General features: G+C 44.6%; 5 protein-coding genes across 13 annotated transcripts in view; 2 read left to right on the plus strand and 3 right to left on the minus strand.

Moving 5' to 3' along the window:
* The window catches only part of LOC117768474 (ral guanine nucleotide dissociation stimulator-like), a 39,756-nt gene extending 39,205 nt beyond the window's left edge, over window positions 1–551 (minus strand). For both annotated transcript variants that reach the window (XM_034596846.1, XM_034596844.1), the window contains exon 1: window positions 417–551. In XM_034596846.1, the coding sequence (XP_034452737.1) occupies window positions 417–437 (21 nt within the window). In that variant the 5' untranslated portion in view covers window positions 438–551. The remainder of the gene's footprint in view (window positions 1–416) is intronic.
* A 1,400-nt stretch (window positions 552–1,951) lies between these two features.
* On the plus strand, window positions 1,952–5,910 carry ptgesl (prostaglandin E synthase 2-like). Its single transcript, XM_034596849.1, has 7 exons — window positions 1,952–2,271; window positions 3,386–3,574; window positions 3,685–3,740; window positions 4,038–4,190; window positions 4,350–4,550; window positions 4,640–4,757; window positions 5,328–5,910. Exons 1-7 carry the CDS (start codon window positions 1,975–1,977, stop codon window positions 5,454–5,456), a joined length of 1,143 nt encoding a protein of 380 aa, XP_034452740.1. The 5' UTR covers window positions 1,952–1,974; the 3' UTR covers window positions 5,457–5,910.
* A 587-nt stretch (window positions 5,911–6,497) lies between these two features.
* On the minus strand, window positions 6,498–12,932 carry gle1 (GLE1 RNA export mediator). Its single transcript, XM_034596847.1, has 15 exons — window positions 12,728–12,932; window positions 11,765–11,983; window positions 11,351–11,509; window positions 10,919–11,067; window positions 10,751–10,811; window positions 10,236–10,493; window positions 9,544–9,757; window positions 9,197–9,309; window positions 8,696–8,908; window positions 8,354–8,544; window positions 8,132–8,261; window positions 7,598–7,702; window positions 7,398–7,480; window positions 7,244–7,307; window positions 6,498–7,118 (listed from the first exon to the last, which is right to left on the minus strand). The coding sequence occupies exons 1-15, from the start codon at window positions 12,827–12,829 to the stop codon at window positions 7,050–7,052; spliced, it is 2,130 nt and encodes a 709-aa protein (XP_034452738.1). The 5' UTR covers window positions 12,830–12,932; the 3' UTR covers window positions 6,498–7,049.
* Window positions 12,933–15,076: 2,144 nt separating this feature from the next.
* On the plus strand, window positions 15,077–19,996 carry LOC117767646 (cilia- and flagella-associated protein 157-like). Its single transcript, XM_034595440.1, has 9 exons — window positions 15,077–15,194; window positions 15,938–16,209; window positions 16,926–17,079; window positions 17,211–17,478; window positions 17,772–17,900; window positions 18,389–18,634; window positions 19,062–19,195; window positions 19,359–19,499; window positions 19,920–19,996. The coding sequence occupies exons 1-9, from the start codon at window positions 15,100–15,102 to the stop codon at window positions 19,975–19,977; spliced, it is 1,497 nt and encodes a 498-aa protein (XP_034451331.1). The 5' UTR covers window positions 15,077–15,099; the 3' UTR covers window positions 19,978–19,996.
* Window positions 19,997–20,237: 241 nt separating this feature from the next.
* Window positions 20,238–24,449, minus strand: part of kank1a (KN motif and ankyrin repeat domains 1a) — a 48,620-nt gene continuing 44,408 nt past the window's right edge. For 5 of the 8 annotated variants that reach the window (XM_034596191.1, XM_034596197.1, XM_034596196.1 and 2 more), the window contains 5 exons: window positions 23,637–23,856; window positions 22,516–22,658; window positions 21,577–21,777; window positions 21,291–21,389; window positions 20,238–21,141 (listed from right to left, as the gene is read on the minus strand). In XM_034596191.1, the coding sequence (XP_034452082.1) occupies window positions 21,079–21,141; window positions 21,291–21,389; window positions 21,577–21,777; window positions 22,516–22,658; window positions 23,637–23,856 (726 nt within the window). In that variant the 3' untranslated portion in view covers window positions 20,238–21,078. The remainder of the gene's footprint in view (window positions 21,142–21,290; window positions 21,390–21,576; window positions 21,778–22,515; window positions 22,659–23,636; window positions 23,857–24,449) is intronic. The other 3 variants (XM_034596192.1, XM_034596194.1, XM_034596198.1) reach the window with 1 other exon arrangement.

Here is a 24,449-nt window from a genome sequence, read left to right on the forward strand (position 1 = left end):
AACCGAATAGTTGGATATTTAAATTAAACATCCGGTAAAATAAATGTTTAATGAAATCTAGTGTCTCAACACAATCTACTACACTATATTCACCATTAATGTGAAATCAATTAGAGGCCTATCCCGATGTATATTTACTGGATGAATAAGTCAAATCATAAATCACTAATTGTGACGCTCTGTGGTTCCTGCAGCTTCCCAGTGGATTACACAGCAGCTGGTGTTGATGGTGAAGAGAGAGGTTGAGTGGAAACAGGCCAGAGACAGAGACAGAGACGGAGACAGAGACAGACACGAGTGCATCAGGGTCATCAGCGGAAAAACACACCGATCAGCTGCGCGACCACAGCGGGACTCGATCGGAAACGCATCTGCATCGACACATGCAGATGTTCCCAGGTGTGTGTGGCTCCTACCTGTTTTTCCAGCATGATCATTCTCTCAGTATCATGACCTTCATGGAGTGTGTATCCGCGCGCCGTCACACACACTCCTCCTCTGACACCATCTTCTCCTTCTTCTTCTTCTTCTTCTTCTTCACGGAGCAGGGAGGAGAGATAACGGGAGGGAGGACAAACAGAGCGACGGTGACCGACGCTCGCGGGGTTTTAGCTTCGGGATGCTAGCACTACACGGCCCCGGTGCGTTATCCTTGAGAGAAATGTCCCCGCTGGCTCCGGCATGTCCCCGGGAGAATATAATAAAGTGTTTATTGTGAGTTCATCGCGGAGGAAAAAAAGACTGAGACACGTCGGTTCGGAGAGGAGGAGACAGGAGGAGGAGGAGGAGGAGGAGGAGGAGAGAGGAGGAGGGCTAGCTACCGTTAGCCTCGCAGCGCTATTAGCACAGACGGCTACACCCAGCGATGATCACGTCTCATTTGTCCGCTCCCGCCTGCATCCATCGCCGCTCCGCTCCGGAGACGCGTCCTCTGGCTCCGGCTCCCCGGAGCGAATCCTCCCCGCAGGTACTCGACGACATCCCAGTGAAGAGCTCTGAGTCCGGGGGTGGGTGGTTGGTTGGTTGGGGGGTGAGGTCGGCTGGACCACCGTCACACTGGAGCCTGGATGATGAGGATGATGCTGAGAGGAGGCTCCGCTTTCTCCGCTCTCTCCGCTGCCGCGCCTGACGCCTCTGCCGCCGCTGACGCCTCTGCCGCCTCTGACGCCGCCCTCCTCCTCGCCGCTGCTGCGGTGGTGGTAGATATTACGAGCGTCTCAGAACAACGACGCTCCTGAACGCACCACACGTAGCACGACACAGAGGCCCTGAACGCACCGCAGTTTGTGTTTGTACCGGTTTGTATATAAATAAATAAAATGAATAAAGACATTTCAAGATCTACGTGTCACTGTATTTTATTCGTAATGAAACAAATGTGAAAATATAAATATCAATTTGATCGTAAAAGGATTAAACAATGACACCTTATTGTATTCTTAGAGAAAGGTTTAAATATATATATATATATAAACAAGTCAATAAACACAACATTTATTAAATATCACTCTTCATTTGTAAATGAATAAATTAATGTAAAGATATAATAAACGTTCATGTTTGGGAGAAAAACACGTCTAAGGATATAAATTACACTTAATTTTATTTGACAAAAATGTATAAATATAAACACTACTATATCTAAAAAATAAATGTATCAAAACATCAAATAAACACATGTAAATAAATCCTGTCCACCCTGTATATTTTCAGTTTACATGGTATATATTGATTCTATTACTTTAGTATTTCCTTTTGTTTATATTGTCTTTTTTTACTTTAACCTATATTCCTCTTTTCCTGATAGTGTGACTGACAAATTATCATCTTCTCTTACCTTAACGTATCATCAGTAAATATCATATTTATGTATTTGCCTGGCGGCAGCACTCAGCCTGTCAGACTCAACTCAGGGAACACGCGACCTGCTTATCATTCCTCCCGGTGCATTGTGGGACTTTATGTAAACCCAACATGGCGGCCCTGTGTGCCAGAACACTGGGTAAGGTCGGCTGGTCCCTTCTGGAGTCTCCGGGGGTCCGCAGGCCCGGCACCGTGTCCTCTCTGGTGGGGAACCTGAGCTCATATGGGTCCCGGAGGTCGTTCGGTTCCGGCGGCTCCGGCGGCTCCGGGGTCCGGTCCAAGCTGCTCTCCCTGCGGGGAGCAGGAGGCAGAGCGCTGGGCTGCGCCTTCCTGCTCGGTGGAGGTCTGGGTCTGTACCAGTCTGTGAAGATGTCTGTCCAGCAGCACCTGGCCCAGGAGGACACCAAGGTGAGTCAGCTGTAGGGAGAGAGAGGGGTCATGGGGGACAAGGGAGAGAGGTGGTACAGGGGAGAAGATTGGGGACATGGGAGAGAGAGGGGAGACAGGTGGAACATGGGGGAGAGAGAGGGGGACAGGGGAGAGAGAGGGGAGACAGGTGGGAGAGAGGGGTCATGGGGGAGAGAGGTGGGACATGGGAGAGTGAGGGGGGACATGGGAGAGTGAGGGGAGACAGGTGGGACAGGAGAGAGAGAGGGGACATGGGGGAGAGGTGGGAAAGGGGAGAGAGAGAGAGGGGGACATAGGAGAGAGAGGGGAGAAAGGTGGGACAGGAGAGAGAGAGGGGACATGGGGGGGAGACAGGTGGGACATGGGGAGAGAGAGGGGGGACAAGGGAGAGAGAGGTGGGACAGGGGAGAGAGAGGAGAGAGAGAGGGGGACATGGGAGAGAGAGGTGGGAGACAGGTGGGACAGGGGAGAGAGAGGGGAGAAAGGTGGGACAGGAGAGAGAGAGGGGACATGGGGGGAGACAGGTGGGACATGGGGGAGAGAGAGGGGGGACAGGGGAGAGAGAGGTGGGACAGGGGAGAGAGAGGAGAGAGAGAGGGGGACATGGGAGAGAGAGGTGGGAGACAGGTGGGACAGGGGAGAGAGAGGGGAGACAGGTGGGACATGGGGGGAGACAGGTGGGACATGGGGGAGAGAGAGGGGGGACAGGGGAGAGAGAGGTGGGACAGGGGAGAGAGAGGGGAACATGGGAGAGAGAGGAGAGAGGGGGGGGCAGGTGGGACAGGTCACATGTACATATGTGTAACATGTATGTACATGAACCATCAGACAAATACTTGGTTGTATATTTGTACATAGAATATGTGATATAAAGACATCATATATTTGTATAATGATCTGTTTCAGCCGTCTCACCTTGTTTTTCTACTGAAGTGCTCGTATTTATTTTCTCATCTTTTTGTTTTCCGACCACCTAAACCAAATCTCCTCGTACACACGAACATGTCACATACATGTACACACGAACATGTCACATACATGTACACACGAACATGTCACATACAAGTACACACGAACATGGGAGAATAACGTGGGGCTGTGCTTCCTGCTCCAGGCTCCAGGCGGACGTCTGAACTTGACCCTGTACCAGTACAAGACGTGTCCGTTCTGCAGCAAGGTGCGAGCGTTCCTCGACTTCTACGGGCTGCCGTACGAGATCGTGGAGGTGAACCCGGTGATGAGGAAGGAGCTCAAGTGGTCCACCTACCGGAAGGTGCCCATCCTGATGGTGCAGGATGACGTGGTAAGAGACATGTCTCCCTCAGTGTAACAGTAAACTGGAGTTAAACCCTTTTTCTCAACCGTATTCATTTTTTCAATGAAACCCTCAACGTGTTTTTTCTTCCGTTGCAGCAACTGAACGACTCAACCGTCATCATTAGCGCCATCAGGACGTATTTAATCAACCAGTAAGTTCATGTTAAATATCGGTTCTCTCTTAATAATGATTAAATGAGGAGAATGTAGATATTTGACCTTAAAACCACCTTGAAGTAAATGAACCTCTGCTCGAGGAAAGTTATTTTTGATAATCAGCAAAAAGTTCTTGTCATCTTTTAAGCAGAAAATTCTAAATATTTTCTGTGATACAGGCATTTTCTCCCTTTTTCTACACGAATCAATGAAATGATCAATAAAAAACTAAAATTTGTTTCAGAGTCAAACACACACGGATGTTTTAAATGTGACCTTGTTTTGTCGTCCAGGGAGAAAAGTATGTCCGACATCCTCGGCTGTTACCCGGAGTTGAAGTCGGTGAACGACCGCGGGAAGGAGGTGACGGAGTTTCTCAACAAGTACTGGCTGATGCTGAGCGAAGCCGACTCCACCGACATTTACCCCGAGAAGGGGATGCAGAAGTAAGTCCACGCGTGCGACTCACACACGCGGGTTTCCTGTTTATAATTCCCATCTTTTCCCAATGTGAGTAATGAAACTTCCAACTGACTGGTCGTGTGATAAATGTCAAGATGTAAACTTGTCTGTAAATGTTTAACATCTTCTATTCCTGTTTCCAGAGAGGAGATGAAGTGGCGCCAGTGGGCTGATGATTGGCTCGTGCACCTCATATCTCCGAATGTGTACCGCACCAGCGGCGAGGCCCTGTCCGCCTTCGACTACATCGTGCGCGAGGGCAAGTTTGGTAATTTTGAAGGTTTCTTCGCCAAATATGTCGGAGCTGCGGCCATGTTCCTGATCTCCAAAAGGCTGAAGAGTCGGTGAGTGAAACACGAAGAAACGTCTCAGGTCGGAACACGTTCTCTCAGCTGAATTCTTTCAAGTATTAAAAAACCTCTCAACCCAACAGATACAACCTGCAGGACGACGTCAGGCAGGATCTGTACAAGGCCGTCAACGACTGGGTGGCGGCCATCGGCAAGAAGAGGAAGTTCATGGGTGGAGATCATCCTAACCTGGCCGACCTGGTGAGGGAACACAACAGCTCCAGAGTATTTGTACACCACGAATGTGTAAAACTACAGGACCAGTGAAGTCCGACTGTTCCATCCAATAAACTGAAGCCAATGTTCCTGAAACCCACATTCTCAGGAATGACCAGCAGAGGCAGAGTTTCTGTAGAAGTCTACTTCTCACTTGACTTGTAACGTCAGTAAATATTAACTTGAGGAGTTTTATTGTCACTCTACTTTCAAATCTTCTTCAACACTGATGTTCATTCAGTAAACTTTGATCCATTTAGAGTCAGATAGATAAAGTACTGTACGTCTAGGGGCGGGGATTCCCTGTGATTGACAGCTAGTACCATCCAATCGGTGTAGTAGGGCGCACTGTGTCCCTCCCCAAGCTCTCGGTCAGGCTCCACCCCCCGCTACTCCAAATATGGTTACTTCTGGTTTTAAATAAACAAGATGGCGCCGGACAATATGCCAAACTGGAGGCTTTAGAACGGCAGCTCACAAACCAGTGGGTGATGTCACGCTTGATGGTCGACGGGGTCATCGTGTCTGCTAACGTTTTCCCTCGTTACTTTGCAGGCGGTGTTTGGCGTCCTCCGAGTGATGGAGGGCCTGCAGGCGTTCGACGACATGATGGAGAACACCAAAGTCAAACTCTGGTACAGACGCATGGAGAGAGCGACGCTCGACCACGAAGGTCGAATCTGAAGCTGAGACACTGAGACGGCTTCCAGCCACTTTCAAAAGATCAAAACGAACGTTAAACCTCCGGGAAGAGAAGTGACCGGCGTCCGGGAAGCAGCACGTCCTGCTTCCACGGTGTGAGAGCGGTCGCTGCCGCCATTTTCAATTTCCTGCTCGACACAAGCGAATTTAAACCTGATGATTTGTAAGAACGAGTAGATAAAGACATCACACCTGAGAAAATTGTGTCATCACATATTTAATTTAACCTTAAGTGACCAAGCTGCTCTTCGGCAGAACCATTCTTCATTTAAGGACATCTGTGACTTTTACTGAGCTCTAGTGGTGAACGGTTGGAACTGCAATAACATTAGGAAAACTCACTGTTCCTTTTTCTGCAATTTTAAGGCACTTAACCAACACAATGAAGTCAGATTACAAGTGAAGGAGTTAATAAACATATTTCTGATGAAGCAACTCTGTGAATTTCCTGCAAAAATGTTTAAGGAGAAGAGAAAATCTGACATCTGTGCACATCTGGGAAATTATTTTACATGTTTCCAGGCCTTGATTGGTTTCTGATGGAATCTATTTGGTCCTGATGGCCCTTGTTTTTCAGCCAGTAAAAGACCAAATCCATTTTCATTTCTCCAGATTTTCCTCGTCATAAATACTAAGCTGTCAAACTCTTCTGAAAGTCTCAAAGGACCAGAGTTGAAAAGAGAAACTGTTTGTCCACATTAAGAGCTCAGTCTGAGGAAACCTTTTAAAAGGACGTTTAGAAATTTTATGTTCAGTTCAAGCTCTATTGATTTTAATTGTAAAACTGATTAATCAGATTTTTCTCTTGATTCAGTAGTTTTGTCGTCCAGGAGATCAGGTCGTCTCTCTGTATTTATTTCAGATGATTTCTTTAGTCTGTGTAACTGATACAGGATCAGTCTGGTGGTGAGGAACCAATAAGCTGAGCTTCCCAGTTTGAATGTCTTCACTTCACGTCTGATTTTACTATTAAGACCAACTCGGTGTGCATAGCTGTAAAAAGGTACAATAATAAAAAAGGAAAACTGGGGCTGTGTGTTTAATTTACATACAAGATAACAACTCTACCACATTGATGATGGAATAAAGTTAAAGGTTTAGCAGCAACACATTAGTGCCAGTGTTTAAGTCGTATTCTGTAAATACAAAATAAATCCTATGAGCTACTACTAACAACAATGGTTTCTAATTACATATGTGAAACGTTTCACTTGAACAAGGAAGAAAATGTTTTAAAATGAGGCAAAATTTATTTACAGATTTCTATCAATAATATGTGGCAGCAGAAATACATTTTCCTGACAATTTATTTTCACCCTAAAAAAAACAAACGAATGCTGGAGGGTAAAGAATAAAAGACACAAAGCCAAACAGGATGAAAAAAAACATCCAGTGAACTGATTCTTCAGACGTCTGGTTGACAAACATCTCATTTTTAGCCACTTTGAAACTGTTTCAAAGCTGCTGATGGAAAAACTCATGAAATGGCGTTGAGAGAGATTCATGATGCATCAGCCTCCTCCTGATTGGCTCTTGAAGGCGTCCAGTACATGGAAGCAGAGACGCAGAAGGTCCTCACGACCTCCAGAACGAGGAGCTCAGTTGACCGTTCGGAGGTTTGATCTCTCCTCTCTGCAGCGATGTCTGTGTGAGGGATTCAGAGTTTTACACATCAAGTCAACCTTCCCTCTAACGAACGTCTCTTTTTCAGAAGAAGCGTTCAGACTCATCGTCGTTCTTTCGTCTAACATGAGCGGTGAGTATCTTACCTCCAGAAACTGTTTGAGCCTGATGACTGAGCCCATCTGCCCACTGCTGGTCACTGCCTCGATCCTGGAGACACATGTCAGAGAAAAGGTTCAACGCTTTGTTGACAGCTGCTGTTAATCTGTGTTTTAAATCCCGAGGGAGCGTGTTGTGTACCTGGGGAAGTATTCCTCTTTCAGCAGCAGGATGAGTTTCCAGAACTGGCTCTGGTATTGCTTCATTAGAGCATGCCCACAAACCTGAGAGAGACAAACATGAAAAATGCTAAATGTAAATTAAAAATACAGCAAAATACAATAAAGATTTAATAAAGAATCCTTCACACATGAACCAGCAGTGAAGTGAAGGAGACTCACCTCCAGGAAGTCAAACAGCAGCGTTGCCGTGATGTCGGCCAGAGGCTCCATGTTGAGCATCTGAGCCAACCACCGCCAGCCGTGGTTCAGACCGTGGGGGGCGGACTGAAACACAACAAATATAACCAGTTCAAATTCAAATGTGCAATGAGATAACATCTTCAGCAACTAACTTTGTGATTTATGACAAAAAGAGGCTAAAACACAAAAATTAGATAAAATAAGAAAAAAACAGGTTTTAAATAAGATGAAAAAAATAATGATTGTTGAACTCAAATAAAAATGACGTATAAATGAGAAGTTTTTACAATAGGATGTATTAATAAGACTTAAGAAGTGATTTAAAGGACGACCACATGAACCACATGTAAATTGTAGCTGTTTGCACAGTTTAAACATTTTCTACATCTGAGCTCGTTGTTCGATCCTCATGTTCTTGGTGATCATCCCTGACTTGTGTTGCTTGAGCTCAGCTCTTGACACTTTTGATTCTTGACGGACGAGAACCCCAACAAAGGTCAAGAATGTCTTTACCCCCTGCTTGGAGCCGTAGGGCCACCGCAGCTGAATCACGGCAGCGTACAGACGGATCATCCCAGACATCCTCTTCAGGAAACTGTCCTGACCTTCAATCCCGGAATCGTCCACACGGTAACCGAGAATCCTGAGGAAGTGAAGACCAAAACACCGGACGTAAAAATCTGTGCGGGAAAACGTAACACAAGTGGAGTGGAGGGAAGTTTCTGAGTCACTCACTTCTGATATTCCTCCACAGATGTACCGTCCTTCATTGGAGGGTAATGTGGGACTGCGTACGGACACTTCTTGTGCAGGTGAGCGAGGAGGAGGTCGCCCACCCGCGGGTGCAGCTCCCAGATGCCAGAGGCCACCACGGCGATGGGGAAGGCTGCTTCGTGGTGAGACGCCACCTCCTCCTCTCCTTGTTTCTGTCCAGAGGATTTAAAGTTTTTATTTGGTTTGTGGAGTGAAAACAGGTCGTAAAAGTGACCAGCTACTTTTTCATTTGTTGTTGCATCACCCCCAACACAAACTCATGTCCTGAACTTTAGAGGTTCCGTGACGACTGGACGGACTCACCACAAACTTCTCGGCCAGTTTATAGCTGACAAAGTCCAGGCCCTGTGGATGCTGGGAGGTGGAGACAGACTTCCCCCCCGACACCACCGACCGCCCCGACAGAAGCTTATCGATCTTGTCGAAGATTTCTCGGAGCTGCGAACCAGAGTTGCTGGCGATTTGACTGATGGGGATGTTGGCGGATTTCTGGAGCTCCAGCTTCAGCTTCTTTGTCTGTGAGAGAGAAGGAAGAAAACCAGGTATGAACATGATGTCGTTGGAGTCAGAGGTGATCGTGGTGCGGAGCCGCAGTTTGGAGTTTGTTAATTGTTCGACCGAGTGCGAGTCAGTCTCAGCTCACTGGTACAGTCTGTATCCTCCTGCTGTTTGTCGTCTGCTCTTGTCTCTTATGATAAGACTGTTGTTGTTATTATTCATCTGAAATCAGTTTCTCCTGACAAGTGTCCTAAAGGCTGCTGGGAAATTTACATTCCAAACACTGATCAGAGAAGATGAACCCACCTGGACGTCTTTAGGGGAGTTGAGCTGCTCGAAGGACTGAGCGCACTGAGCAGCTGAATCCTGAAGATCCTTGTACCATTTCAAAGTAGTGTCTTCAGCGCTGTTCTGCAGCCCTGAAGGAGCAGGTTTACATTGAACTGTTATATCATCACATCAATAATAATAAATCAACAGGATGTTCTCACTGTACTTGTCGCAATGTCTTTTCTGTTTAGTTCACATGAAGGGGGGTGTTCAGGGTTGATCCCTGAGGGTGAGGGACTAACACCACCTCACGCTGCAGCTTTCATTTCTTAAATAAATATTATGAACCGAACACTGTTGCAATTCTTCCTGCTCCCTCTCACCTTTCCTCCGAGCCTTCTCTTTGGCCAACTGCGCCGCCTTCTTCTGCGCCTCCTGCTGCACCTGCAGCTCCGCCTGCTTCTTGAGCGCTTCCTCCTCCCCTTTTTTATGTTCCTGTACCTTGGCCACCTCCTCCTGCAGCAGTCGAATCAGCGCCCGCATCTCGTGGAGGGCTCGTTCAGCTGCAGTCATGTCGTCCACACTGGGAAACGCCCCCTGGAGAGAGATGAGGTGAGAAGAGGAAACACTGATTAAAAGATTATTTAATTTACCCTTTCCAGCAGTTTATTCAAAAAGCAACTTCATCTTCTTGTACAATGCGGTTTATATAAGTATTACAGACATCTGCAACTTAATTATGATGATAATTCCAGATTCAGATATCTACATTTAATTCTGGATACTCACAATTCAAGTTCATGATATCTACAACATTCTCAGAAGTTCAAACTTAATGTATCTTAAAAGGTAAGATAAAAAGGAATCTTAAATTGAGCCAAATTAAAGATATCTTGAACTGGAATCAAAGATAATACAATATTTCTACTGAATTGTAGATTTCTATAATGAGTAACAAAAGTAGTTTGAATCTTACTATGTAATTCAACACGTTCACAATCATCTCCCATTTCTCTGGACTTGTTCCTTGTCAGTGTAAGAAGGAACAATGATCTGAACCTGAACTTAAACTGACCTCTGCCGTCTTTCTCACGACCTCCGACACCTGCGAGCACAGCTGGTTCCCGCGGGTGCTGTAGGAGCTGAGGCTGGCCGGAGGGAGGTTGTTTTTAGACTGGGAGGACGGCTCCAGCAGCTGGTTCAGCTGCAGGATCTCCTCCTGGATGGTGTTGAGGTTTCTCAACCTCTCCCTGCCCTCCGCCTGCCGCTGCCGCTCCATCTCGGCCTCGCGCACACGCTGCTGTTCTGCCTCCCTCAGTCGCAGGTTCAGGATCTGAGGACGACAAGGACGACAACTTCAAGCATTTTATCAATTATAAAATAACTGGAAACTTATCTTTAGTTCAGCAGGGAGAGATTTGGGGAATACTTGATGATGTTAAGCTCTTTAAAACATAATCTTAACAAAAATGGAGCCAGTTTTACCAGAACAAACAGTTTTCTACCACAAGGTGCTTGATAAATACAGGATTTGGACACTGGATCTTTAAAAGGCAAACATCTTATTTGCGTTTCATTTGATGAACAAACCTTCATTCTGTGTCTTTGCTCTTCCTTCAGCTTCTCTTGTCGCCCGATGCTCTCTTTGGTTCTACGGAGCAGAGAGAATAACAACCAGACCGTTTTGATCACAACGTTTCAGAAATGAAATGAGTGAAACACAATGAGACTTGTCACATCCTTGCTGTTGGCTCTTACTCTCTGTCCATCATGTCTCTTATGCTCTGGAACTCCTGCCTCCGCTTCAGCTCCATGAACTCTTCGAAGCGTTTCAGCTGCTCCGACCCCGAACTCACCAACTCTGCTACAAACTTCTCCTGCATCTCCTGTCGCTGTCTGAGCGCCACCTGAGAGACAGATTTAAGATAACAATCACTTGTATATCAGGGTTATTACATCTTTCCTACACACAGTAACCATATAACAGGAGTGAAAGTGAACTAAGGAGAGGGAGGATTGCAACCAACCTTCCATTAACCCCCAAATTCAGCTGTGCTGGCAGCGTGTGTGAGTGCAAGACAAAGCCACAGACTACGAACAGCAGCTCCACATCATGACTGCCAACGTGTTTGAGTCTGAAACATGATATACAGCAGGTGGGAGAATTTAAACAAAATCCCGGTGCCTGACCTGGGCCTTCTCTCTATATTCCTTCTCAATCTTGATAATGCGGCTGGTGATCTCCATGGCTTTGGGCGACAGCAGGGAAATGGCCGGTGGAGGCACAGGACTGGACACCTCACTGTCGTCTGTCTCTGGATCTTCATCCTTCGCCTCGTCGCTGAGAGTCTGCAGCACATTAACACAAAGAAACGACAGAGTTACAAATTATAGACAGATGAAGAAGAGTTCAGCGGAGACACATGGAATAAAACAAAGTGCAGCGCTTGTTGTTCGATCCTCATGTTCTTGGTGATCATCCCTGACTTGTGTTACTTGAGCTCAGCTACGCGTGAAGTCTAAGCTGAAATCTAAGCTGCTTTCAGACATACACTAAAGTCGGGGCATTCATTTATAATATGTGTTCAGATGTGACGGACTTGCCTGCTCACGCTCGACCTGCAGCGCCTGAGCGTTGATTTCAAAGATTGATTCTCTGGACACAATGGAGTCTGGGGTCTGCTCAGACAGGCCGGGGCTGGAGTGTCCAGAGCTGGAGTCCAGGAAGGAGGACGTCTGCAGGGGTGAGGAGCCCAGACGGTCCAATACGAGGCCGGCTTGTGGAGACAAGCTGATGGTCTCTTTATAGCCGCCCAGAATATTCTGCAAGAACAAAGACACGTTATAACACAAGTGAGGTTCATTCATGAAGGTTTTTTAACAGTTTTAATGTATCAAATGACTTTTATTTCTATTGGGAGAGCATGACCACATCCACTCATCTCACATGGTTTCATTAGATCAGCTTCACCTTCCACACTGGCCTGATGGAACATCTGCAGGCACGAGCGCTGCTTTTGAATCTTCACATGGGAATGATCCTAAATGATAAAAACTTTCATCCAGCTTATTTGTAGTTTGAATACACTGTCGTGTTTTTTACAAGTTCAAGATTAAAACTTTAAACTTTCATTTTGAAAATGTAGTTTTTCCTATTACGGTGTTTGAGCACCTGCCCTGATAAGAGCAGCTGTAAATGTTGTTACTGTTAATACGAGTGGGCTGTTTAACATCTAATTCCACTGACATGTATCTCTTCTATTTACTGTACTATTTTATCTATTAATTGATATTACCCATTTTAAATTCACACTGTATCCAGCAGTAAATACACTTGAATGTTTCCCACCAAGCTGCTTCAGTGTCGGTGCATTCAGCTGGTTGTTCCGTTCGGTTGTGACTGGAGAAGATCCCGATTCAGGTGAAATGTTGCACAGTTTATTTTAGATGCTAAGAGAAGTTAGTTAAATGCAGCTGAATGAGCTGTAGTAGCCTGTTAGCTCAGCCTGGCTAACGTGAAACCATCAGTGTGAGCTGAATACCTGAATTAGCCGAATGCTAACTCACCTCGCTTCGCTCCCAGCGGCGCGGGTCGAACGATATCTTTCCCTTCGGGGAGTTTCTCAAAGCCTCCAGAGTTTTCCAGCGTAAACTTTCCGAAGGCATCATGACAGAGAAGTGGGTAAAACACAAAACTTCCTGCGACGACCCGGAAGCTCCGTGCCACTCTGCGCCAGTTGAACCGGGCGGTGTTGCACCAAACACAGACCGACGGGACACGGGCACAGACGCTGGTTTTAGTATCCGGCCGGGTCGAGGCACTTCCGGTGTCACACTGTTTGGAGGCAGCTGTCACAGTCACGGGGGGGGGGTTGGCTTATTAAACATGATTTGTTTTTAAATGCACATCTATCAGATCCATATGCATGATCTTAGTGCCTATATCGTTTTTAGTAACGGTCTCCATTTATATTTATTTATATTTATGTTCTAATGTACTCAGTAGTTTTGGGGGGGGGGGGGGGGGGGGGGGGTCACAAGACAGCTAAGACAGACTCACTTACTTTCCAATTGCATATAAACCATTTTTACAGTTTTATTTACTATCATCAGTTGACTTTGGTCCAAATGTTTTTCCTTATGACTGGATCTCATTGGCATTCCCCAAGTTAAATACACTAACATCCATAAGAACAGTTAAAACAGACTTTATTGTTACTCCTTCAACTTCAAAATATGTTTTTTATGAGTTATGAACTTCTAATGGTGTAAAAGCATCAGTGCATATACACAACAAACAGCTACTGGCCCACACTACTTGTAACCACGTTTTATTCTCATGTCTTCAGTCTTGTATTGTATACAGCATATATGAGTTATATGATTTACATATTTAGAACAGCCTCAGTACCTTTCAATAACTTTCAGACAGCTGTTCAGGATCTGGCAGAATACAAACACATGATAAAGTAAATATAAAGTAACTGAAAAGTGGCAATAATTAAAAAAATATATACATGCATAAAATCAATAAAAAATCATAAGTATAGATACATGTTCTCTAAGCTTACCATCATAATTCATACTGATTTATTATTACTGATATTATAAATCTGACAATGATTCCTACGCGTGGTGTGAAGTGGTGACTATTCGAAGTGTCCCTGAACGCAGCATCGCTTAGCAACAAGCTTCTGTTTGTTTACGTCTGAAGATAAAAGTTCCCCAAACTCCAGAAGTGTGTTGTGGACTCAAACGCTTCACCCAGCCCTCCATCGGCACAGGGGTGAGTAGGTCTATACCTCCTAGTGTATGTTTTATTACTTCCACTGCACAAATATATAACATCCCCGTTACCTTCCCATGTTTAACTGTTCCCTTATCCAACCCATTCCTTCTTCTGTATATACTGGTATATGTATCATATATGTATATTATTGCTGATTGCACTTCTGGTTAGACCCACCTAATTTCGTTGCATTGTGCCTGTACTGTGTAATGACAATAAAGTGAATCTAATCTAATCTAATCTAGATAATGAGTGAGTTTTCATTTCTGCGTGAACTATCCCTTTAACCATTTGATACACAAGCCATGGCAGCTCATTCTAATACACATGGGTCAAACATGATCTTTATTCATTTCCTGGGTTATTTCCTGCATGGCTGAGTGTTTCTTTGCCAAAATGTTTTATAGCTTATTCTTCCTTCTTCGTTTAGGAGAAGGTTTCTGTGATTAAAGAAGCCTTGTCCTGTGTCTTGGAATCATGCTCTCCTGAATGAAGTAGGCTCCTTTGATGACATAATCTTCTATGTCATCAAAGGACTCAGAATCCAGAGAATTGCCTCCTCATCTTCCTCATCCGGTTCTTCATTCAACATCTTTATGACCATTTCAACCGTAAGTCTGAAATGATTGTGACCAGCCATACTAACACTCTGGATAGAGAAAATCTAAATAATATTTTCAAATGCACATCAATCAGTCTATTGAGTATATACTGTTATATTTCGAGTTTTGTTTTTTTTTATCTAGCTATTACAGCTAGTTAGTATTACATATTTCTCTTTCTCACGAGTAATGGATTGTGAAATAAGACTTGAGGATACAAACTGTACGAGTCATTTCTGACCCATGTGTGTGAAAGTGATGTAGAAATACACAATTTACGTTTGTTTATGAAGTAAGAAAGAAACAAGGAAAGTAATGATTTGTGGTAATCAAAAACAAGATATTTAATGAACACTTAGAATATTAAACGATAAAATACATTCATTTCAAACCTAAAGCAAAGAAATACTCATGCATGAAATAACACAGGATTTGATTACGGGCCATTTTTGACCCATGTTGTGCATCAAAGGGTTAAAAACTTGAACAAACATTCTCGACAGATGCTGAAAAAAACAGAAAAAGCGAGTGAGAAGCCAGAAGCGGAGATGAAAACAGAAGAGACGAGTCCAGATGAGCAGAGAGACAGAGAGAGAGATTTGTTCCTGAATCAGATCCAATATCTGACCGACCAGCTGGAGAGGTAACCTTATAATCATCAGAATAATCATAATCATAACAGTTATACTAATAATAAAATGCATTTGTATTGCTCCTTCCACACAAGTAATGCAGCTCAAAGTGTTGTACATACAATAAAGAAACAGAAATTAAATTAGATTTAAAAAAAAAAAAAGCATAATAACAGGAAAGAAACAAAGAAGAGCTATTAAAGCAGTAGAGTAATATTGTTTTAATCACTGGCAGAATAAACGTGTCTTTACATGTAAGCAGATGAACTGATTGTGTGTCATTTCCGTACATGAACATAGAACAGAACTGAAGTCGTGAATGTTATTTTAAATAACTCACTGGTTCCTGGATCAGTTGTGTTTCTTTGTTGTTGTTCTTGTGTATTTTTGTATTTTTGTCGCTTCCTGTGTCATTTTGCAGCTGAGGCCTTGTAGCCTAGTTTTTTACTTTTTTAAAACTTTTATTTATTTTTATTTTACTTGTTCACCATATTCAGTCTATGTGTTCAAAATTCTACTAAAAACTTTTTCTGGAGAGGAAAAAGATAGAAAGACCAAAACTCACAATACAGAAGCTGCAGCCAGAGATTTTGACGTCATTTTCTTTTTGGACACGACTTTTAACAATAATCCAAAACATCTTCACGCATTGAAAAATCCTCTTGCTCCGGTTTCAGATGCAGTTTGTTAACCTGATGTTTTATCATCAGTACAACATGAATCATTACAGACTTTGTCCCTCCTCCTCTGACAGGTATCAGCTGAAGTGTGACGACTTCGAGCAGCAGAGTAAGGACTTCACGTCTCAGTACTGTTCACTGGAGAAAGACAAGAACGACATTGCGGACTATCTGAAACGCTCGTTGTTGGAGAAGGAGGACGAGGTGGAGGAACTGTATGTGAAGCTGGAGACTCAGCGACAGGCTGCAGGAAAAGACAAAGATGCTCTGCAGCTAGAGCACGCTCAGATGAACCAGGAGCTTCGAGAGCGGATAGAGGAACTCAGCGGGGAGAACAAGAGACTTGGTGAGACTGAGCGTTAAACCAGAGGTTCAGATTTTAGTGCCGCAGGTCGATGGTCTGATGGAAAGATCTGGAGACAGTTAAGACCAGTATGAAATCAACACCTCTTCCACCCTCTTGGAAGTTTGATGCATTTCAGTTCGACAACACATTTGAAATGTTTAGTGCAGCAGTAGAACACAGAGTTTGGCATCTAAACCCTAACTTCAGATAAGGTTACAGTAATGTAATGTGGAGTGATGAGCAGATATCTCAAAGGCCCCTGTTGGAACCTGCAGGTGCATGCTGGGAGGGTGGAGAAATCCACAGGGAGCGATAGGAATCGTTGCAGCTTAAATTGTCCCGTCAAACAAAGTGAAAAAATATTTCTGGATCTGCCCGTTTATCTAAATCCATATTTTTATGCGTTTCTTGGATGATCTCCCACCCCTTCACAAAACTTCATGGAAATTGATTTGGTAGTTTTTGAGTAATCCTGCTGACGGACAAACAAACACAGAAGAGCGTTAAAAACAAAGTCAATCAAGCTGCATCAAATCAAACTCACTCAAAGATTTCAGTCCCCGAAATATGCCTCAAAGTGAGAAAACGATCCTGGATCCATCCCAGGATTTAATCTGTTCTCCCTTGTCCTATTGTTTCACCGAGTTTCGTGGAGATGGTCTCACAAACAAACAAATGGACTCTAACCTTGACCTCTTGTGTCCACCTCCCTCCAGAGTCCAGCTTGGCCAGTCTGGAGGAGTTCAAGAGGCAAAGGGAGCAGCTGACGTCCAACATGGAGTCTCTGGAGAAGCAGCTGACCAGTCAGGAGGAGAAGCACACAGCCGACCTCCACAACCTGGAGATGACAGTACTGCTGGAGAAGAAGAGGTTGGTTTTGCACCAAACACAAGCAACGGAAAATCAATCGTCACAAAGCTTCAACAGGGAGTCACATGTCTCTAAAACAAACTTTCATGACCGTGTCCATCTCTCTCTGCCCTCCTGCTCCCGGGTGACAGGCTAGAGAAGGAGATGGAGAACCACGAGGTCAACATGGCTATAAACGTGCAGCGCCTGGTGGACCAGCAGCTTCCTGAGGAGACCAAACAGGCCTTCGAGGAGAACACGGAGTTGCTGTCTCGGTGCAGTCATCTGTCAGAGCAAGCTGAGGCCCTGATAAGGGAGAACTCTGCGCTGCAGGAACACAAGAGCAAACACAGCGTGGACTCGGACATCTTGGAGGAAATGAACAGAAATCTGTCCCGCAAGGTCTGCATCCACAAGAAGGTGAGAGGAGGAGTCACTGGAGGCTTCAGATAACTAACCACTCATTAATACAGCCGCAGTGTACGTGAGGAACAGGATTGTACAGTTATAGAATAGATAAATACTTGATATCTGTATTAGAACCTGACAGATATGGATTTTTGGCTTTAGGGGGCGAAAAATGTCCCATACCGATGTGAAAATGTGTCAATGTTTCCTAAGACATCGTTTATTTGTGCTGGATCAACAAAACATCAAAGTTTATATTTTAATTTTACATTTAATATTAAAAACCGACCTCCTCCCTCCGTCAGGTGGTGAAGCAGGTGACGGATCAGAGTGAGCAGCTGCAGGCGGAGCTGAGCGTCTGCAGGCAGGAGCAGCAGCAGCTTCAGGCCGAGCTCAGACACGTCCTGGTCGAGATGGAGACGCTCAGGTCAGAGGTCACCAAGTGGCCATCGTCCACGTCCCTGACTCGTCCTTCACATTCTGTTCAGTGTTCAGAGGGAAGAGAAGTTCTTCCTCTAGGAGGCACCACTTCCCTACTGTGTGGGATTTAAAGGCGTGAATGGAAATGGGTGTATTGGATGTGGAGGAGAGATTGATGGAGGACTGGTGACCGGGCGGAGGGAGACTCAGTGTGGAGGTTCTGTTCTGGGATGCAGGATGGAGGGATGAAGAAAAGGGTGGAGAGATGAATCTGAGACAGTGTGTGATGGGTTGATAGAACTTCACATAAACTCACGAAACCAGGGTTTTACTTTCACTAGATACAGTTATCATATTCATAATATTTCTATTAGTAGTTGCAGAAGTAGAAGACAGATGTGCTCAAGTTACATTGCACCAGATACTTTATTGAGAGCAGACACACATTGACAATGAAGACGAATTAAGTCATTGTAAATGTGGCGTATTTGTTGGATAATGACTTAAAGTAGTTTTCCTGGAATTGAACCAAGGACCTCGTGACCTGCAGTCACCACCGAGCCAAACCCCCACGATGACGCTTGTGTTATATTTCAGACAGGTCGGGGCCTCGGTGCCAGAACGCCCCAGTGACCACAGCACCGAGGTGAGTCGGCTGAAGGCCGAGCTGCAGGTGGCGAAGAGGACGAGCCGCCGGATGAAGAGCGTCATGCAGGAAGCCGTCGACACGCTCAGACAAACTCTGACGGTAAAACACCGAACGCCTCACATCAGGAACATCTGGACCAAATGAACAACACTAACTTGACGTCTTTGGAAGTCGTGTAATGTTTTTCAATGTTAAGAACTTTTGAACTCATCGTAGACCAAACTTAACTTGTTTAAGGCGAGGTCGTACTTTAAGTTTAGAGTTTTTCTCGATTCAATTTAAAATTTCAGCGCAAGCAAATAACAAAGAATCACGAGTTGTGTTATGTAAACATCCTGGATGCCTTTGTCCGGATCTGCACCAGATTTCATTGAGCTCTGTCTCGGCTCATGTTTCATCTTCACACCAGATTTCCTTTGCAATTCAGTCTGTGGTTTTTGTGCTACCGACAAGCAAACATCATCTTCTTGATAAAACCAGACAACATGGAGGAGGGTTTCCCTGACGTGTGCTCTGTTTCCTGCAGGAGGCCCTGGAGGAGCAGGACTCTGAGGCCGGCCTCGACAGGTGGAACCAGCTGATGCAGAAGCTGCTGGTCGTGATGGACACAGGCACCAGCTCCTCAGGGGAGGACCTGACCTCTGACCCTGCAGCCGCCAGGTCATTAAATCCCTTTATCCTATTTCTTTTTGATGCTCTGGTATTTTAACAAAGATCAGAAACTTACTGCAGCGATCGCATTGTTTCAGTGTCTCAGCTCATATGTTCAAACCCGACCGACTGCATCTTTGTCTCCATCTCCCTGTTTCCTGTGTCTCTGCAGTGCAGCGACTCTGGATCCAGTTTCCAGTTTCCAGTTCCAGCTCGCTCGCTACAGACCCGGAGACCTCGGCCTCGTCCCGCCTCCGGCACAGAGGCACCTTCTCTCCAGGACGGGACCAGGCTCCTTCCCGTCTCTGCCCAGGTTCGTCAGGAGTGTGAATCTGAATGTGAACTTCTAAGAAAACATAAATTAGACTCACTAAAAAGACTAATAGTTTTCTAGAGAACAATATTAATAGAACTAACTCATCCTTATTTTAAAGCCATAGAGGCTGTGATTTGGACATTTAAAGTTGCAGTGTGTAGAATTTAGTGACATCTAGTGGTGAAGTGTCATGTTGCAGCTGAACACCACCTCCCCTTTCAAACATGAAAGAGAACCTGTGGTAACCTTCCAGTTTGGATGACTGTAAAAAAACATGGCAGCCTTTATATGTAAAAAATCTAAGCAGCTATTAGATCAAAATTCAATTTAGAATCGGAAATAGGTGTCACTTTAATTGTAGTTGGTGATATTTTGATATTTGATATTTTTTCATGTTCATTTTTCCTTTTCCCTCAGGAAACTGTCCGGGCAGAAGACGTCCGGCTCCGTTAACAAACACAACAAACACAAATGATTACAAACTCATTTTAAAACGTATTCTTCTTTGATGCCAATTTTCAAAAGTTCACAATGATAATGTGACATTTATACGTTTTACTGTGATGATATGAGCATTAAAAAAATAACACACATCCTGTGTCGTCTGTAAAAACATGTGACTCATCTTCCTCTTTGATCTGTTCTAAACCTTTATGTCGTCTAGTTTTTAATCATTTGATAAATGAACCTCACAAAACTAACACACCTAGATGAGTCATAGATGAAGAGGCGGCACAGATTTAAATTCTTTAATCGATGTTTATTGTTATATGGCAAAGTCTCAGGCACTTCAATTCTCATGTGACGATGAAAGTCAGTACCGCGATGAAGACGAGAGGAGGAAGGACAGTTTATACATTACGCGTGAGAGACAGAGACAAAAAGGAGAATAACTAAACTAATGACCACCGTATGTACAATGAAATACATATATCTGCATTAAAAACTATACTTTGATAAATATATAACTTCATGGATCGTTAAGTAGGAATAGGAAATATTCAAAATACTGTGATTCTTCTTTTTAAATAGACACAAAGGATTTATATAAAAGTACAGTTTCTACGTCGCGGCTATTCATCGATGAATTCACCGGGACACAGAAGTGACACCGGGTTGTTTGAGGCGAGCAATATATACAGGAAGTGTTTCCTCTAACGCGTTGGGTGGATTATTCTCCGTCTACTCTGACGCTCTGAAAAAATAAAAAATAAATCACAAAGAAGTTTCGATGCTCTTGAATGATCAACATTGAGCTTTAGAAATCAAAACATGGTCAAATTGGAAAATAAATGGAAAAAAGTAAATAAAAGAAAAAAGGACAAAATTGCATTAGTTGGTGTGAACTCCAGTGGTTTGCTGATGGTTTAAGGACTCGAGGCACCAGCTGGTTACATTCAAAGGGCACTTTGGGTTCGTCCTGGACGACAGAGGTGTGCACATAAATAAAAAAATACTTCCAGAAATCTCATTGGTTGGTTGTTGTTTGGGATGAACTCCCTCGCCCAGCTGTAGGTAAGGCGTCGCTCGGCGTGAACCAATAGCAGCGTGGGGTTCCTGGGCAGAGGCGGGGCTTCTAATCGAACATGCCTCTCCGGGTGGGACTGGGTGACGTCTTCCTGCCGAGTCGAGGGGTTCCCTACGAGTCGGTGGAACAGGGACACGTTTAAAATCACACGGACGACAGACTGGAGGGTTTTCTTTATCTGAATCATGTCATTAATAGACCCTAATACTCTGTCATAGTAATTTGTGCCTAAGGGACATAAAGATAAAGTTGATGTTTACCGGTGACTGGGCTTTGGAGAAGTTGACGTGTGCATAGAGCAGCACCGCGATGTCCTTGTGTCCTGCTTCCAGAGCGATGGACAGAGCGTTACTCTCATCCTGGACGGACGGAAACAGGAAGTCAACAAAGACAACGAGACAAAGAGGAGAAGAAGGAATAAAAAGTTTAAATTGACTGAAATAAGAAAAGTAAATCTGTCAATTTCAAAAGTCTGGATCAAGAGTTGTGTCGATAGAACATCTGCAGAGGACAGTGCGCTCTGCTGCCACCTCACGAGCTACTCACGCTGTCGCTGAGCTTGGCGTCGCAGCCGGGTTGAGCCAGCAGCAGCTTGACGATCTCCACGTGGCCGTGCTCGCTGGCGCACATCAGCGCCGTGGAGCCCTCGTCGTCCTGGATGTTGACGTCGGCCCCGTGAGCCAGCAGCGCCCGAACCATGTCCATGCGGCCGTGACTGACCGCCAGCATCAGCCCCGTCTGACCCGCCTGAAACAACAGCTCGGTCAGCGGACAACCATTGCCAGGGTTTTGTAATGTGTTGTTGTGTTTTCATATTAACCGCATTGTGTTTTGTGTTTGCTGTGTTTTGTGATTTGCAGTTGCTGGGCAAAACAATAATTTGTTAGGGTGTCACACTGAGATCTAGAAAGGTATTTTCCACTGTTTTATAATTTAATGAGAAATAATCAATTAATAACTAAATCATTAATCATTAACCAGCTACAGCCATAATTCCTGCATCTTTTTCCCCCCACACACGCACGATGATTCATTTGTAAAACTGGCAAAAGAAAATTCTCCACTAACTCAAAGCCCAAATCCAAAAGCTTTCTTACAAATATCAGTCACATCTGTTTTCAGATGATAAAAAAAAAAAACATAAAAACTCCCTCTGACAGCTCAACATTTGCAAAACGATTTACACCTTTTCACCACTTGGTGTCACCAACATTCCATTTTTCCCACCAAAGAGTAAAAGTTCATCTTTCTGAATTTGGTGCGTTTGTAGTTTACAAATTAATTAGAGACAAACACCTCATTAGAAGCTTTTAAAATGTTATAAACTTTTCATAAACTGATTCAGTCACATACAATCTGCCTCCGTTTGATTTTCGACCTTCAGATCGCGGCCCATTGGGACCTGAAACACGCGGTGTGGTTGCGGTTGATGCCCTGCCGCTGCCTTTTGACCTCTGACCCCCCCCCGACCCTGCCGTCACTGACCTGGCTGGCCCGGGCGTTGACGTCGCCCTTGCTGAAGAGCTCCTCCACAATACGCATTTCCTTGGGCGCCTCCACGGCTGCCAGCGCTGCGAGCATGATGGGTGTGTATCCCGCCTTGTTCTGCTGGTTCACGTTACACACGTCTGCACACACACAGACACACACACACACACACAGATAGACATGATGTTTAAAGCGCTCTGACTCGGCCTGTGATTGATTTGTCAGACAACACAACAATGCACAATGTGTCGGGCCCGTGACGCGTCAGTCAATCACGTCTCTACTTCACAGAGACCTGGGACCACGGCGCCTTGTCTGAACTCATCCTTTACACTCTCTGCAGGACGAGAAGCTCCGCGGTGAGACATCAGAGCCTGGTGGGACAGAGGTGGGTGTGAGGGTGGCACTGGGGGGGCTGCAGGGGCCTAAGGAACTGGGGGCCGGTGCGAGGACAAAGGCTACAATGGGAACAGGGGAGTGGATGTGTTGTCACACGGCACAAGGACACAAAAGGCCGAGGAGACAAAAGGCTTTTAAAGCAACGAGTGGCCGGGACCTCATCACAGTCTATTGAGCCTTCAGAGCGATCGCCACATGGCTGTTTGGAGGAGGAAACGTGTTCAAGAGCAGGAAAGAGAAAGTTTATTATCTTCCTTTCTGGCCTTTGGGTTGCTCAGCCCAGCTAGCATTATCATCTTGACTTTTATTTACCTCTCAGGAATTTAACAAGTTAAATTAAAGGCTTTTACGACCGTTATGATGAAGTTTAGGATCATGTGTGGCAGCTGAAGGAATATCAAGAGTCCCAGAATTACTTATATCTACTAATAATTAAAGATAAGGGGAAGTAGCCGAGTAGAGAACAACCCTGGAGACACCACGTCATCTCCCAAACATAAATCCAGGCCTATAAATTCAGATTGAATGTAGACTTTTTGGGATGAGATTGTCTTGCCTGCGGTTTCCAGGGTCATAACAGAAATCTTTGATCCGTTCCTTGAAGCGCTCAGACAAACAGAAATGTAGAAAGACTACATCGTGTGATTGAAAACTAAAAACTTAAACTTCTGCAGAGAGAACATCTCGTCTCTCGTCTTCGCTCCTTTCAGGCGTCTCACCTGCATCCAGCAGCTTCTTCACCACCGGGAAGTTTGAGTGCGACACGCTGTAGTGCAGCGCCGTGTTGCCGTTGCCGTCGGCCATGTTGACGATGTGGCGCAGCACGGCCGGCGAGATGGACCCAAAGGCTCCCAGGTAGTCCTCCACCATGGCGCCCATCGCCGCCTTCTGGCTGGACACACGGAACCACTCGTGTTGCACCGTGTTCAGACACGCTCTCTGGAAAACAGCCAGGACTGCTTAATACTCGTTATAAAAATAAACAGTCATCCAGCACATTTCATACGGACAGTTAAATACAACTTCACGTTATTTTTATATACAGAACATAAAACAGTTGGAATGAATGATGATGATGATTCAGGCTGATGTATAAAAATAACATTTTGACCTTTAAGCTCAGACGTGTTGTTTTGCGGTTAATGAAAATATCTGTGAGCTTTTCACAGATATTTTCAAAGTTCGTGTTTAATGTTTGCAGATATTAAAACTTATTTTACAGAATAAACCGTGCCGAATGTTCTTTGTTACAAGAGTTTGATAACGACATCTCAGGAATCATTGCCAATTGTTTTAAAATATAGATATGTGATTTATTGGTACTGGAATTTTTGTATTCCTTAATATTGGCATCCGCCTAAAAAAATCCATATTGGTCAGGGTCTAGTAATTATTTCCATAAATGAGGAATTGAGCCTTGAATGTTTTGAGACTTGAACATTGAGCTTTAGACTCTCAGCTCAAATATTATAAAGTTAGAGTTTAATCAGATGATTACAGATATAGTATGTGGTGATGGAAGCTTGTGACAG

This window comes from Hippoglossus hippoglossus, chromosome 9 (genome assembly GCF_009819705.1).
Source record: "Hippoglossus hippoglossus isolate fHipHip1 chromosome 9, fHipHip1.pri, whole genome shotgun sequence".
In the NCBI taxonomy this organism is placed as follows: Eukaryota; Metazoa; Chordata; class Actinopteri; order Pleuronectiformes; family Pleuronectidae; genus Hippoglossus; species Hippoglossus hippoglossus.

Bases quoted from the DNA above. Each gene is read 5' to 3' on its own strand.
- LOC117767646 (XM_034595440.1), top strand. From the start codon at position 15,100: ATGAAAACAGAAGAGACGAGTCCAGATGAGCAGAGAGACAGAGAGAGA. The intron at 17,901-18,388 runs GTCACCAAGTGG...GTTGGATAATGA, and splicing joins TGGAGACGCTCAGGTCAGAG to CTTAAAGTAGTTTTCCTGGA. The intron at 18,635-19,061 runs GTAAAACACCGA...TGTTTCCTGCAG, and splicing joins CGCTCAGACAAACTCTGACG to GAGGCCCTGGAGGAGCAGGA.
- gle1 (XM_034596847.1), bottom strand. From the start codon at position 12,829: ATGATGCCTTCGGAAAGTTTACGCTGGAAAACTCTGGAGGCTTTGAGA. The intron at 11,984-12,727 runs GTGAGTTAGCAT...TTGTTCTTGCAG, and splicing joins GCCGCTGGGAGCGAAGCGAG to AATATTCTGGGCGGCTATAA. The intron at 8,545-8,695 runs GTGAGTCCGTCC...TCCTCTGGACAG, and splicing joins AACTGGCCGAGAAGTTTGTG to AAACAAGGAGAGGAGGAGGT.
- ptgesl (XM_034596849.1), top strand. From the start codon at position 1,975: ATGGCGGCCCTGTGTGCCAGAACACTGGGTAAGGTCGGCTGGTCCCTT. The intron at 3,575-3,684 runs GTAAGAGACATG...CTTCCGTTGCAG, and splicing joins TGATGGTGCAGGATGACGTG to CAACTGAACGACTCAACCGT. The intron at 3,741-4,037 runs GTAAGTTCATGT...TTTGTCGTCCAG, and splicing joins AGGACGTATTTAATCAACCA to GGAGAAAAGTATGTCCGACA.